Source organism: Mustela nivalis, assembly GCF_964662115.1.
Source record: "Mustela nivalis genome assembly, chromosome: 6".
Classification (NCBI taxonomy): Eukaryota; Metazoa; Chordata; class Mammalia; order Carnivora; family Mustelidae; genus Mustela; species Mustela nivalis.
Genome location: NC_139025.1, coordinates 114,377,958 through 114,394,015, shown reverse-complemented (window position 1 = coordinate 114,394,015; position 16,058 = coordinate 114,377,958). Strand labels below are relative to the sequence as shown.

General features: G+C 36.0%; 1 protein-coding gene across 35 annotated transcripts in view; it reads left to right on the top strand.

Annotated features, from left to right (window-relative positions):
• MYO9A (myosin IXA) overlaps window positions 1-16,058 on the top strand; it is a 275,439-nt gene that overhangs the window by 95,767 nt on the left and 163,614 nt on the right. For all 35 annotated transcript variants that reach the window (XM_082735684.1, XM_082735666.1, XM_082735688.1 and 32 more), the window contains 2 exons: window positions 7,720-7,841; window positions 14,489-14,630. In XM_082735684.1, coding sequence (XP_082591810.1) covers window positions 7,720-7,841; window positions 14,489-14,630 — 264 coding nt within the window. The remainder of the gene's footprint in view (window positions 1-7,719; window positions 7,842-14,488; window positions 14,631-16,058) is intronic.

Below are 16,058 nucleotides of genomic sequence, written 5' to 3'. Positions count from 1 at the left end.
ACTGATTCTGAAAGAGCCAGGCGTGTGAATCTGAGAGAATGAAGAGGGTTTTCTCCAGATTCAAGAGCAAGGAAGAACCTGCTGATAATTCCTATAGGCTTTCTGCTTGAGATCTTAAAGGGTTACATCTTAGAAATAAAGATAAACCAGAAATAGATCAGGCATCTTAGGAACTGAAGCCCAGTTTAAAATCTCCTCATTTCCATTTGGGTTAAAAGAGTATAGAATTCCTGATGTTCTTAGCTACCTGCCATGAACAAGTTCACTGTCCAGTGGAGGAAGAGATCATCCTAGTGCTAAAATTATCTGTATGATTTTTTCATATACAGGATCTAGCATTCAGTTTCTTTCTTTCTTTATTTTTTTTTCTTTTTAAAGATTTTATTTATTTGCCAGAGCACAAGTAGGGAGCAGCAGGCAGAGGGAGAAGCAGGCTCCCTGCTGAGCAAGGAGCCTGATGCAGGGCTTTATCCCAGGACCCTGAAATCATGACCTGAGCCAAAGGCAGATGCATAACTGACTGAGCCACCCAAGCATCCCCAGCATTTAGTTTTTTAACTGAGAATTTTTTTTTTTAAAGACAAACATGGAGAGAAAACAACATGAATAAAAACCAAGAGAAGTGAGACAATAGGACTGTACCATAGGAGATCCAGGAAATGATCTTAACAGAAATGAACTTTAAAATATTAGTGGTTTGAAGATTTTTTTGACGGTAATATTTTAAAGAATTACAAAGAAATTCCAAGCTTAAGAAAATCTAGAACTAAATGAAGAATGCAATGAAAGTTTTAAACATTTAGATAGAGCTTACGAGAGGATTAGTGATTTGGAAGATAGGCCACAAGAAAATACCAGCCTGATGAAAAAAGGAAAATACAAATAGTATAAGAGACATACGGAGCATAGTGAAAATGTCTAACAAAAGTCTAAGAGAAATTCTGGAAAGATGTATGTGAGAAAAGAGTGAATTGGGTAGATGTTATATTTGAAAAGATAATGGTTGAGAATTTTTCCAAAACTTAACACACAAAAGAAAAAGATCCTACATTTGAAAGGCTGTGTGAATTCAAAGCATCTGAAATACAAAGATAGTCATATAGTAAACCAAAGACAGTGAAGAAATCTCAGAAGCATCTGGGGGTTGGAGATGGGCAGTAGGAAGCAGTACCCTTAAGGAAGCAACTGTAAGAGTAAAACTCAGGCTTTTAGGGCAAGCAGTGAATGACAGAAGACAATTGAATATTTTCCTTAAAACTGAAGTATGTTATTTGGGCAGTAGCTAAATTATCCCTACAGCAGCTCAGAGATGTACGAAGGAATAAAGAGCAGTGAACATTGTAAAGAAAAAACAAAAAGGGAGCATTGGTGGTGGTGAATCTAAATGAATACTAAATCTAAAATCTAAATCTAAATTTAGAATTAACTAAATTAGGCAAAGATAAAAATATCTTTTGTGGTTTAATGTTTATGTAGAAGTAAAATGAGTGTTCAGTAGCATTTAAGTCAGGAAGATAGTACATGGAATTTAAGATACTGTAAGATCTTTGTATTAAAGGTTAAGTTCTAGAAGATTTTTTTTCTGTTAGACATTGATAAGTAAAGATACATGTTGTGATTTTAGGATAACCACCAAATAGTAAATGAATATAAAAATTGTCAAGTTAGTATGGGGAACAAGTAAAGTAAAAACTCCAACAGTTCAAAAGAAACCAAGAAAGAAGCATAAAACTGTATCAGGGAAGCAGGACTAATAGTAAATAGTAAGATTGTTGTGTTAATCCCACAAAATATCAGTGATTGTGTTAAATATACATGGATTCATTACTCCCAAGTAGAAGTGAAATATTGTCAGGCTGGATATAAAACAAAAGTAAATTACTACTTATAAGAAAGACACTTTTTCCCCTCTACCCCCAGCAACAACCCTCAGTTTGTTTCCTGAGATTAAGAGTCTCTTATGGTTTGTCTCCCTCCTGATCCCATCTTGTTTCATTTTTTTCTTCCCTATCCCCCACAAACCCCTGCCCTGCCTATCAAATTCTTTATATCAGAGAGATCATATGATAATTGTCTTTCTCTGATTGACTTATTTTGCTCAGCAAAATTCCCTTTAGTTCCATCCACGTCATTGCAAATGGCAAGATTTCATTTCTTTTGATGGCTGCATAGTATTCCATTGTATGTATATGCCATACCCTCCTACACTATTGGTGGGAATGCAAGCTGGTGCAGCCACTTTGAAAAACAGCATGAAGGTTCCTCAAAAAGTCGAAAAAAGAGCTACCCTAGGCAATCTCACTATTGGGTATTTACCCTAAAGATACAAATGTAGTGATCTGAAGGTGCATGTGCACCTGAATGTTTATAGCAGCAATGTCCATCAAAAGAAAGATACTTTAAATATAAGCATATAAAAAAGTTACAAATAAAAGGATGGAAGAAGCTTTAGTAAACCTGAACCAAGAAAGAGCTGGCATAGCTAAATTAATATCACATTTAAAGCATTGCCAGAGATCTAAAAGAATATTTGGTAATATGAAAGTGTCAATTCATCAGGAAGTATGCAATTCTAAATTTATAGGTTCCTGATGACAGACTCAAAGTATATAAAACAAAAATAAAACTAAAAAAGAAACATATAATTATAGTGGAATATTTTAACAAATCTTGCTGAATAGCTAACAGAATAAGCAGACAAAAGAAAAAGTTGGTCCTGGTATAGATTATTTAAAGCACCCAGATGATACAGAACATGCTTTTGTGGGTGCCCAGTTCTGCCTGCCTTTAGGTTAGAATGCCAGTTTCCTTAGGCCCAAACTTGTATCAAATAAGGATATAGAAGAATTTTTTTTGGTGGGTGGATATAAGAGATTTTCATTTATTTATTTATTTATAAGTTTGTTTGTTTGTTTGTTTGTTTGTTTATTTATGTGGCAGAGAGAGAGAGAGATCACAAGTAGGCAGAGAGTCAGGCAGAGAGAGAGGGGGAAGCAGGCTCTCCGCTGAGCAGAGAGCCCAATGCAGGGCTTGATCCCAGAACCCTGAGACCATGACCTGACTGAAGGCAGAAGCTCAACCCACTGAGGCACTCAGGTGCCCCTATTTTATTTTTTAAAAGATTTTATTTATCAGAGAGAGAGAAAGCACACAAACGGGGAGCAGCAGGCACAAGAGAAACAGGCTCCCTGCTGATCAAGGAGCCTGATGCAGGACCCTGGGATCATGATCTGAGCCAATGACAGAACCCTTAAATGACTGAACCACCCAGACGTCCCTAAAAGAAAGCAAATACTTATTTGACATACATAGATAAATGCAAATTTACAAAATGTATGAGATTTGTGTGTATACTGGACCATAACACAAGGGTTAAATTTCAAGGATTGAAACGACACATACTTAAATACCATAAAGAAATTATGCCTGAAACCAATGGTCAAAAGATAACTGGAAAGTACCTTTATGGGTAAAAATTAATTAATACACTTCTCTATAGTCCAGAGGTTGAAGGAAATACACTGAACTGAATGAACATGTTGCATCTTAAATCTTGTGGGATGTAACCATAGGTGTATTAAGAGCAATATTTTATAGCCATTAGAAGATTTTAAAATTGAAGAGCAGCAGTGATATATATAAATATCCAGCCGAGCAAATTGGAAAAAGATCTGCAAACTAAGCCAAAGGAAAGTATAAAGAAGGAAATAATGAAGATAAGAGAGGAAATTAAGTAAGAGTAAAAACAAATATGCTATGGAAGAAGATTAACAAAGCTAAAGTAATGCTTTGAAATGACTAATAAAACCTCTCAAGAAATTCACCCAGTGAGCAACAAAGAAAGCGATGTAAGTAATCAATTATAGTTATACAGAGGACATCATTGTGGATCCTATTAAAAAGATAATAGTAGGGACACCTGAGTGGCACAGTAGTTCAGCATCTGCCTTTGGCTCAGGGCATGATCCCAGAGTCCTGGGATCGAGTCCCACATCAGGCTCCCTGTTCAGTGGGGAGTCTACTTCTGCTTCTGCCTGCTGCTCCCCCTCCGCCCCCCCCACACAAATAAATAAACAAAATCCGTTAAAAAAAGTGGGGTTAATTCTAACTAAAGGTAGAGATGAAACAAAGGTTTAAAAAAAAAAAAGACAATAGTATTCACTAAACAGCTTTATGTCCATAAGTACACTTATGAAATGATATGAAAAAAAAAAAAAAAAACCAAACCCTGACATTCTAAAATCTGATTCCTATAACTATTAAAAATATTGAATGTGTAATTAAAAGTCTTTTCATAAAGTATGTTGTAAGCCAAGATGGCTCCATTGGTGAATCTGCCAACATTGAAAGAATTAGTATCAGTTTGACATATATTCTTAATGTGGAATAGAACAAAAGGGGACAATTCACAGTGCATTTTGAGGGGCTAAGATAACACTGATATCCAAATCTGTTAAGAATATTATTAGAAGTGGGGCGCCTGGGTGGCTCAGTGGATTAAGCCGCTGCCTTCGGCTCAGGTCATGATCTCGGTGTCCTGGGATCGAGCCCCGCATCGGGCTCTTTGCTCAGCGGGAGCCTGCTTCTCTCTCTGCCTGACTCTCTGCCTACTTGTGATTTCTCTCTCTGTCAAATAAATAAATAAAATCTTAAAAAAAAAAAAAAGAATATTATTAGAAGTGGAAATTAAAGTCAATTTACTCATAAGCATAGATTTAAAATTTTTTAAATAAATATTAGCAAACTAAATCTAGCAAGATATGTAAAGGGATAATATATCAAGTGGAGTTTTTTTTCTGGTGTGTTTAGTTAACATTTAATTATCAATTGATTTAATTAATCTATTAACAAAGTGAGGAAAAAAACTTATGGTGATTCCATAGTATGGAATGCTATGCTTCAGTAGAAGCATTTGATAAAATTACATAACCATTCATGTTAAAATCATCAGCAAACTAGGTATAGAAGGGAACTTCCAGCTAAAAGGGCATTTATGAAAATCTATAAATAATATCATGCTTAATGGAAATAGACTGAATGCTTTCCTCCTGTAATGAAAGCAGGGGTTTTTCCTCAGAGTTTTTATGAACATAGACATGTGAGGACATCCAGATGGATGGTAAACACAGGAAAAATTTTTTCACTTAGGAGTCATCAGAGAATTAAAATTAAAACCACAGTAGGATATTCCTGCGCATTCATGAGAGTGACGAAATGAAAAAAACTGATAATACAAATATTAGAGACACTGTTCATGGGAAAGTCCCATACATGGGTGTGGTTGCATAAATTGGTACATGTATTTTAGCAAGCTGCTTGGCAGTATCTGCTGAGGTTATACATGTGTAGTTTATAAGCCTGTGATTTCACTTTCAAAATGCATACAAAAGCAGACTAAAAGTTGTGTGCACAAATGTAAATAATGGCATTTTTAATGGTTAAAAATTAGAAATAACCATCATGTAATAGTGCAGTGGTTGAGTAATTTGCATTTAAATACAGAGCATGGGTTTTCAAAATACTGTTCTCCTGTCCCTATTGGTAGCATCACCTAGGCACTTGTTAGAAATGCAAATGTTGGGCCCCACTCTGTACCTACTTAATCAGAAATTCTGGGCCTGGGGCCCAGTGGTCTGTGTTTTAGTAAGTTCTTTATGTGATTCTGTTGAATCTGTTGAACAAATTCTGTGAGTCTGTTGAAGTTTGAGAACTAATGCTCTTTCATAGATTTGGCATACTTTTTCTGTAAAGGACCAGACAAAGAAGTCTTTTAAGACTTTTGGGCCATATAGTTTCAATGCTGCTATTACATTGAGAAAGCAGTCGTAGATAAAGCATAAATGAGTGAATATGATGTTCTACAACCCCTGTCCTACAACAATTAAAAGGGATGTTAAGCAAAGTAAGTCAGTCAGAGAAAGACAAATACCATGTGATTTCACTCATATGTAGAACTTAAGAAACAAAACTGAAGAACATGGGGTAAGGAAGGAAAAATGGAGGAAGTTGAAAATGAGAGGGAGGCAAACCAAAGGAGATGCTTAATTCTAGGAAACAAACTGAAGTTTGCTGGAGGGGAGGGGATTGCGGGAATGGGGCAACTGGGTCACGGGCATTAGGGAGGGCACTTGTTGTAATGAGCACTGGGTGTTCTATGCAACTGATGCATCACTGAATTCTACCTCTAGAGTAATACTACATATGAGCTAAATTGAATTTAAGTAAAGGATTAAAAAAATAGATGAACTTTAGATGCATTCTATAACCTGCATATGTCTCTGAAACTAATGTTGAGTAAAAAAAAAAAAAAGGCAGAAAAGAATATATCTTGTATGGTTCTGTTTATATTAGATTTATAAACAGATGAATCTCACTAGTGTTATTAGACGTTAGGATAACAGTTAACTTTGGCTAGGGTGTGTGAATTGTAATTGAAAGGGGAAATGAGGGAAGGATTTTGGACTGCTGTAGTAATGTCTATAAGAATCCATAAGCTTCTTAACCATGCTACAGGTAGAATAAACAGAACATGATGATTCACAGACCTGTACCCCTGGGGCAAATAATACATTATATGTTAGTAAAAAAATTTTTTTTAAATTAAAAAAAAGAAATAGGACAAAAACATTTTCTTACTACTGCACGGGGTGACCTTTACATAGCAATTATTTTCTTGTGAAATTACTAATTAAAAGGAAAGAATCATTTACCTTTGCTAAATTTGCGTGTCATCCTTGCACAGGTGCCATGCTAATTAATCTTCCAGTTTTAATATATGTGCTCCTGAAGTGAGTACATTTACTTTTCCCAGTTAGAGTAACTACAGTTTATATTACACCAGTCTTATTTACAGAATGATACTAATAATAATAATACCCAAAGAATGATAAAAATTACAAAATTACTAAAACCATCATATTTGTAGAGAAGTGCATGAAAATTATCAGTGCATACTAAAGTCATCAGCCAATTGGGGTATTTACTTGGTGCCTATAAATATTCTGGCAACGTAGAAATTTATCTTCTTTAGATTGTCAGGGGCCTTGTTTTGAAAAACAGTTTAATAAGATTATTTCTCAGTACACAGAAAAATAAACAACTGTAATAGGGGCTTAATAGTTGAATAGTTGTTCAATGCCTTAGCTTTCACTTTTTAAAATCTTGGATTTGAAACTTTTTTAAAAAACATATTCTAAGGGTTCTTTTTTTTTTTTTTTACCCCCCTAAGGGTTTTATTTTACCAAACGCAGTATGTATGAATTCCATATTCCAATTTCAGTGATCACTAGAGATGATGGGTTTTACTTTTCCCAGATACTGTTTCATTAAATTCATTATTGATAATCCAACAAATACTCAGTCCTTTTAGATGGTTTAGGGTCATGTTGGAGAAGTTAGGCTTCTTCATTTTATATTTTTCTTTACTGCAGTTCCTCAGATAGTGTGGCTAAAACAAATCCAGCCCTCAGTTTTCACCTGGGTGGCATACAAATAGCACAGTAACAAAAAAAATTTGATTGTATGTACTTTTTGATGAAAATAGACATATACTGTATGAAGGTTTTATATAACCGAAATTATACATTCTTCCATTGTGTAGATTAATGACCTAAAGGGGAAAAGTTTAGTTCTTTTAAGCCTGGCAAAAGCTTTTCAGTCTTTATTATCGTATACCTATTATTTTCTGCACGATGTATAAATTGTGAATTTATTTCCTAGGAGGAGTATAGAACTGAAGGTATCAGCTGGCACAATATAGATTATATTGATAATACCTGTTGTATAAATCTTATTAGCAAGAAGCCAACAGGTCTGCTCCATCTTTTGGATGAAGAAAGCAAGTGAGTATGATTCTTTCAGCAAGTACCTTTCAGTCAAAAGTGTGGTTCTTTTCATTTGGGCTTTTCATGTCCTTTTAGTTTTCTTCTTACATGCTCGAATAAGGAGTCTAAGTTTCCCTTGTGTGTATTTTATTGTGTGTATATGTTTCTAGGAAAATTGGGTGAACCTTAATACTGAATTTGTACTTGAGTTTTTCCAGATTCTTCTACAGAGTTACTTTGATGTTAAATTTGTTGGCATATTTTTTAATTGTTGCATGTTTCTCTCTTTTTGAATTGCGTTTTATAGGAGATGTGTTTGTAGTTTTCATGTTTAGCAGAAAAGAGTATCATGTTAGATTAGTGATGTCTGCCATAGTTGTGCAGGTGGAAAGTAGCAGCATATGCCAAGTATTTGACATCCTTTGTAGTATATACTGTGTAGTATACCAAACATGTACATAAGCTTTAGAAATGAGACATCATATAGCATCCTCTATAAGATGGCAAGTCTAGAACTGGAGAAACTGAAGTGATGGAGAGTGAGTTTTCTGTCACTCTTTAGTAAAATATTAAGTAACTGAATTAGATTGCTTGATTTCTAACTATAAATATTATATGCATTGAAGTAAGATAGAAAATATTGGGGATTCACTATCATAGGTGGGATGACCATACATCATCAGTTTTGAGTGGGAAAGTCTATAAAGTTTGTGTCTGTTGTCCAGTTTAGTTATTAAAGGTACCTACTTTTATTCCCAGATATTCTGGTTAGTATGGTAAGTTGTGTGTCACCCTATTAATATGCCATAGGCGTATAGAAATTGCTACCTAAAATATAAAATAATATGGTAGAATGCAAAATATACTGAAAAGGAGAATGCTAACAGTTACATCTACTGACTCTATCACCAGTCTATTTCCATTAAGCTAAATGAATTAAAGTGCAATTAACACAAAAATATTTTATGTACTAAGTTGTATAAAAGTTTTTTTGTATTACTCTGTATGCCCCAAAACATGTATTATCCTTTATAAAATAGTAAGGTTAGGGGCGCCTGGGTGGCTCAGTGGGTTAAGCCACTGCCTTCGGCTCAGGTCATGATCTCGGGGTCCTGGGATCAAGTCCCGCATGGGGCTCTCTGCTCAGCAGGGGGCCTGCTTCCCTTCCTCTCTCTCTGCCTGCCTCTCTGCCTCCTTGTGATCTCTCTCTGTCAAATAAATAAATAAAATCTTTAAAAAAAATAGTAAGGTTAGTGGTTCTTAACTAGTTACATAGCTTAAATCTGGTGTATTTTATTTTGGAAAGCATTGTAGATGATTTTGATACTCAGTGTTTAGAACTATTATGGTTGGTGTCAAAATATTGAGTAGTTCTGTTACTTTGATGGTTTAGGGTCATGTTGGAGAAGTTAGAGAAGTTGGAGAAGGTAGGCTTCTCCAGCATGTATCATGTATTTTATAATAACAAAAAGAACAAAGTTTAAGCAAGTCTAGGTAAAGATCATATAGGTAATAAGTGATGGATTTGAGATTCAGATAGTCCAGGCATTTCTGACTAATTAGCTTGTGCTTTGTCCTATAATGTTTCTCTGTAATAGGCTATAGAGTCAGAAGTTCAGGGTTGCATTACATCTCTATTAGCTACCTTTAGCAAATCTCTGAATATTCTTCGTTCTTAGTTTTTTGCATGTAAAAAGGAAATGATTATGAGAAACGACAATGCTGTTTGCTATATATCTTAAGGTGGTGGTGAGCAACAATTGAGATTGTTAAATATATAATTAAAACTTGAATAGAGGAAAGGGTTCTTGTCTGGCCTGTCATTCCTTATGTAAAATATTTTGAGTTCACATCTTACTATACAAAGACTATATTTCCTTGGTCATTTGCTACCTCACATATAAATATTGCCAAATAAGAGAATATCAACTTTGTCATTACCCAGAAGTTCTTGTGGGGAAGCTATGTGGTCAGAAATTACAGAGAGACAAATTTTGGCTCAGTGTAAGAAAGAACTTTCTAATCATTAGAGCTGATTAGCAGTTATTTTATAAGGTAATAAAATTTCCTATTATAAACCCTCCTACACTGTTGGTGGGAATGCAAGCTGGTGCAACCACTCTGGAAAACAGCATGGAGGTTCCTCAAAAAGTTGAAAAATAGAGCTACCCTATGACCCAGCAATTGCACTACTGGGTATTTACCCTAAAGATAGAAACGTAGTGATCCAAAGGGGCACATGCACCCAAATGTTTATAGCAGCAATGTCCACAATAGCCAAACTATGGAAAGAACCTAGATGTCCATCAACAGATGAATGGATAAAGAAGATGTGACATATATATATATATATATATATATATATATATATATATATACACAATAGAATAGTATGCAGCCATCAAAAGAAATGAAATCTTGCCATTTGTGAGGACATGGATGGAACTAGAGGGTGTTACGCTGAGTGAAATAAGTCAATCGAAAATAAGTCAATTATCATATGATCTCCCTAATATGAGGAATTGGAGAGGCAATGTGGGGTGCTTAGGGGGTAGGAAAAGAATAAATGAAACAAGATGGGACCATAAGAGACTCTTAATCTCACAAAACAAACTGAGGGTTGCTGGGGGGCGGGGGTTCAGAAGAGGGTGGTAGGGTTATGGACATTGGGGAGGGTATGTGCTATGGTGAGTGCTATGAGGTGTGTAAACCTGGTGATTCACAGACCTGTACCCCTGGGGATAAAAATACATTATATGTTTATGAAAAAGTAGAAAATAAAAAAATATAGATAAGGAAGCCCAGGTGTGGGGAGGTTAAGCAATGTATCAATATTATAAAGCTAATAAATGGTAGAGTTAGAATTTAAAAAAAATTCCTATTATAGTAATTCTTTTGCATCATTTGTCAGGGTATTGTTGGTAGGAGACTAAACTGAATAACCATCTTAAAAGATTTTATTTATTTATTTGAGAGAGTGTGCAAGCATGAGTGGTGGGGAGGGACAGAGGGAAAGGGAGATGAAGACTCCCTGGTGAACAGGGAGCCCTATGTGGGGCTTGATCCCAGGACTCTGGGATCACAATCTGAGTGCAAGGCAGACACTTCCATCTGAGACACCCAGGTACTCCTGGACTGAGTAACTTCTTCTTCTTCTTTTTTTTTTTTTTTTATGGGAGATTTTTTTTTTTTTTTAAGATTTTATTTATTTACTTGAGAGAGAGACAGTAAGAGAGAGCATGAACGAGGAGAAGGTCAGAGAGAGAAGCAGACTCCCCATAGAGCTGGGAGTCCGATGCGGGACTTGATCCCAGGACTCCGGGATCATGACCTGAGCCGAAGGCAGTCGTCCAACCAACTGAGCCACCCAGGCATCCCTGGACTGAGTAACTTCTTAATTGTCTCTTCAATTATGCTTCTATATTCAGTCTTATATATTCTATATATTCTTCTATATTCTGTATGAAGACTTTTTATGAATTCTGTTATTATTTTCTTCACTTTATGTGTCAGTCCTGTTGTTTTTACCTCCTCTGGTAAATGGACCACTTTGCTCTATACTTTAACATCCCAGAAGATACAAAGGCATGAAATGTTTTCTTTCTGCCAGAGTTGGACTGAAAATAAATTAGTCACATTTAGGAAAAGCTATTTTGGGAACCACTTAGACTAGTTTTCCTCTAACAACTGCTTTTTTTCTATAGGGAATATGTAACATGAAAAATATCCTTAGCAGCATTTCTATGTCATTCAGGTGCATGGGTTTGAGATCAGAAGTCTTGTTTAATCTTGTCTCTGTTATCTCTTGGCTTTGGGCAAGTTTGACCTTGGGCAAGTCATTTAAGCTTGATTGTAAAGGATGCAGCATAAAATTTAGGAAGGAGTAGAATAAGCAAGGTTAGGTATGAGCAGGATGTTAGGAGTGTTACCAGTCTTTCCTTCAGTATTCAAAGTATGATTTCTTAACATGAGTACTGGCAGCACCTTGAAGCTTCTTAGAAATGCAGAATCTCGGACTTCTACCCCAGTCTTCTTTTAACAAAATGAAGTTAAGACCAGAGCATTCATTTAGGACAGCATTTTGTTAGTCTGGTCTGGTCCTAAGAAATTCCTGAGTAATGTGGAGATAGTAGTGATCACCATCACCCTAGCATCACTTCAGTAGAATCACAGGAATGGGGTCTAGGTACTGGTATTTTTTTTTATAAGTTTTTTTTTTTTTTTTTAAATTTGACAGACAGAAATCACAAGTAGGCAGAGAGGCAGGCAGAGAGAGAAGAGGAAGCAGGCTCCCCACTGAGCAGAGAGCCCGATGTGGGGCTCGATTCCGGGACCCTGGGATCATGACCTGAGCTGAAGGCAGAGGCTTAAGCCACTGAGCCACCCAGGCGCCCCTAGGTATTGGTATTTTTGAAAGCTAAAGAGACACAGAAAGAAGCATGGAAGCACTAATCTAAGACTATCCTGGCAGACACCCTTTGGGGAACACTAGATGGAAGAGCTTTGAAGTGCACAATAATGTCTGATTTGCCTCTGTTCCAAGCTCTTATGCCTCTGTTCCAAGCTCATATACAATGTGCTTGATATTGTAGTGTGTATCCACAAGTGTTTGTTGAATATAGGAGATACAGAGAACTTTCCTTTCCTTCTTCCTTTGTTTGGAATAAAAACTGTCCTCATATATGTCTTCCTTTGAAAATCTCTTTTCTCCATTTGAAAGTAAGAGAAAAATCACAAGCTCTTCGATTATTCAGAGGTTTACTTAGAGACAATGAAATGAGTATCCTTCCTGAAGAAAAGTGTCCTGCTGTGAAGTAGTGAGGCATAAGTTTGCAGAGGTTGAGTTGGGTCTAGGCTTAGGAGCTTGGATTTGGTTACTTTGCCTTGGTGAACCATAAATTTTCCTGAGTAGGGGAGGCACATGTTTAAAGCAGTATTAGAGGAAAATTTTGATATGTTGATTTGGTGACTTGAAACAAGGTAAGATTAGAGTACTGAGACTACTATGGAGGCTGTTGCTGTACTCTCTGTTTCAGATTGCAGGAGTTACAGTCCATTCTAGAATGGCTTTAGAGTTCTGGAATGGACAGAGAGAGCTGGATGATGATGATGTTTTGAGGAAGGGATAGTATTTGAATGTAAAAGCAGACCTAGTTGAATAGGAAGTTGAATAGGAAGATGGCAATATTGGCAATGTTATAAAGTAGGTAACATATATGTCCTCCCTATAAGGATGCCAGCTAGTGTTAGATGTTTTTACTAGTATTAATTTAAATTTAATTCTGTTAACACTGCAATACCTCATTGTACTCATTTATGGAAACTAGTTCTTAAAGCTTGCTGTAGGTCACATGTAGAACTGGTCATCTGAACTATGACTCTCTGACACCAAAGGCCATTCTCCTTCCTGATTCTAATACATAAAACACAATTATTTTTGTTGTGATTTTGGAATCATTTCTACACATCACATTTTGTATTCAGCATCTTTGCAACCTCATGTCACATTATTTCTCATTATTTCAACTCTGATTAAGTGAAACTATTTTCTAAAAGATACTTGCTTCTTTTTCTGTCAGTGATATTTCCTCTATTTGAAACTCCTATCCAGACTTTAACATTTAGTTCATAATTGCCTCCTATATCTTCTTTGAATCTTTCCATTATTCCCAACCACTAGTGGTTTTTTTCTTTTTGGAACTTTTCTTTACAAAAATATTATTAGAGATATTGAGAGAGAGAGAGGAGGAGGAGAAGAGACAGAGGGACAAGCAGACTGCACTGAGCGCAGAGTGGACATGAGGCTCAATCCCAGAACCCTGAGATCATGACCCGAGCTGAAGCCAAGGGTTGGATTTTTTAAAGATTTTATTTATTTATTTGAGTGAGGGAGACAGAGATAGTGACAGAGAGCATGAATGGGGAGGAGAGGGTGAAGCAGGCTCCACACTGAACAGGGAGCCCAAGGAGGGTCTGGATCCCAGACCCCTGGGATCATGACCTGAGCGGAAGGCAGATGTTTAACCCAACTGAGCCATCCAGGTGGCCCCTACACTTTTATATTCCTGTATTTGCTATCATGTAATTATTTCTTAATAGGATCATTTGAGTTATCCGTAGATATGAAATACTCATCAATGGGTATAAACCATTGAGACATATTTGAAATAATAATAGATATAAAATTATGTAGTTACTGGTACAGGTAAGAAAATTGCTACTTAATTTATGTATCAAGAAACAGGAAAACAGAAAATGACATGGACTTAAGACCTGTCCAAATTGAGAGATCATTTTCTGTTTGGAAGTTCTTGGCCCCAAACAAAGTATCATTTGAGTTTTATTATCCTGTGGGTTTTACAGAAGTGCCACACAGTGCAACCTGAGCTAAATATCTGAAGACCTGAGTTAATTTCATAGTTCTGCTACTTGGAAAGTGTGAGTTTGGGCAAATTGTGACTTTTGATCCCTCATCTATAAAACACCAGTCCTCCTTATACTCCCTTTTTAGCTTGTTAAGAGAACCAGATTAGATAGTATAAGTGAAAACTCATTGTAATTTGCTATAAATGTGTTAGATGGCAGTGTAATTATAATGTATTAAAAAAAGACTGTATTAACAACTCCATCTTTCTTTAGTGTTTTGTTTTTTGTTTTTAATGCAGCTTTCCACAGGCCACAAATCAAACATTGCTAGATAAATTTAAGCATCAGCATGAAGAGAATTCTTACATTGAGTTTCCAGCTGTGATGGAGCCTGCTTTCATCATAAGGCATTACGCTGGGAAAGTGAAATATGGGGTCAAGGTCAGTAAATTTCTCATTGATATGCCTTAGGGGTGAAAGTGTTTTCTCTACTGTATCATCGTCACAGTCACACTGCCTTCTGTGCAATTTATGGAGGCTCTTGATCAGTAACAGTTGGAGACAGAGACATTTTATAAAGGTATTGCTAACATTCCGATTCTACCTTGCAACATATTACTGTTTTATGTGATATTGGGGTTGGTTTCCTCCTACAGGTAAGCTCAGTATCAGTCCAGTCCCTTCTAATCGTTTTTTTTGTTGTTGTTGTTCGTTTGTTTTAAATCTGAAGAATAGAGAGCATCAGTATATCTTGAACCAAGTATTTCATTATGTAATTTGTTTACTTTTTCTCTTCTCATCCATGAGACTTAACAGAGGCTTCATGTCTTTATGCACCATTAGGTATTTGTGAGCTTGCACTCCTAATGAATATATTGAAGCTTTTAACTCTTGTGGAGAAGAATCTTCAGAATTGTGGCCATTTCTTTTTTGTAATTAGGGAGCCTGTTACCTTTCAACTACTTGATATTTAAGATTGTCATTTGGTAGTTTCCCAGGCAAGGCAATGATGGTATGGAGAGTAGCAGAGCAATATATTTTCTCTTGGGTATTGAGGTGAAAATCACAATTAAAATCACTCTTTGACTTAGTCTGTGTGTTAAATACAGACTATGTGTCAGACCCTATGCTTGGTGTTCGGAACAATGTAGTGATAAACCAGGCAGACATGTTCTTGGCTTAGTATATACATACATACGTGTATGTGTGTGTGTAATAAAGATAAATGGGATATTGCCATAAATAAATGAACAAGTCCTAGGAAAGAAAGTAGTGAAATAGTGGAATTTGAATTTGGAGATCCAAGAATACCTCTCTGAGAACTTAAGTTTTGAGGGTTAACCTGAAGCAAGTGTTACCTTAGTGAGGAGCTGGGGTGATGAATATTCCAGGCTATGAGGTAGAGAATTAGTATGTTAAAATAATTGAAAACAGGCCAGTGTTACTAGATTATGGTGAGCAAGGGAAGTAGTGGCATGAAACAAATTAGAGAATGAATAGCAAATTAATTCTTAATTGCTTTTAGACCAAGTTAAAGGAGTTTGGTTTTTATTGACATTATTATGGGGAACTACGAAAAGATTTTAAACAGGCTGTGATTTGTGTTTTTAAGAGATTGCTTTGATTACTTTGAGGAGAAGGAACAGCAGAGGATGAGAGTAGAAGCTGGCAGAGAAATTAGGAGCTTTTTAAAATAGTTGAGTTGAAATGTTAAGGTAAATTGAACCACGGATGGCAGTATAGATGGAGGAGATATAGATGATTAGGAGATATATTTTGGAGGTATAATTGGTAGAAGCTGATTGATGTATCCCAGCTAAGTGACTTCTGGCTGTAGCTGATGGGTGAATTTGAGGTGTTATTTCTGAG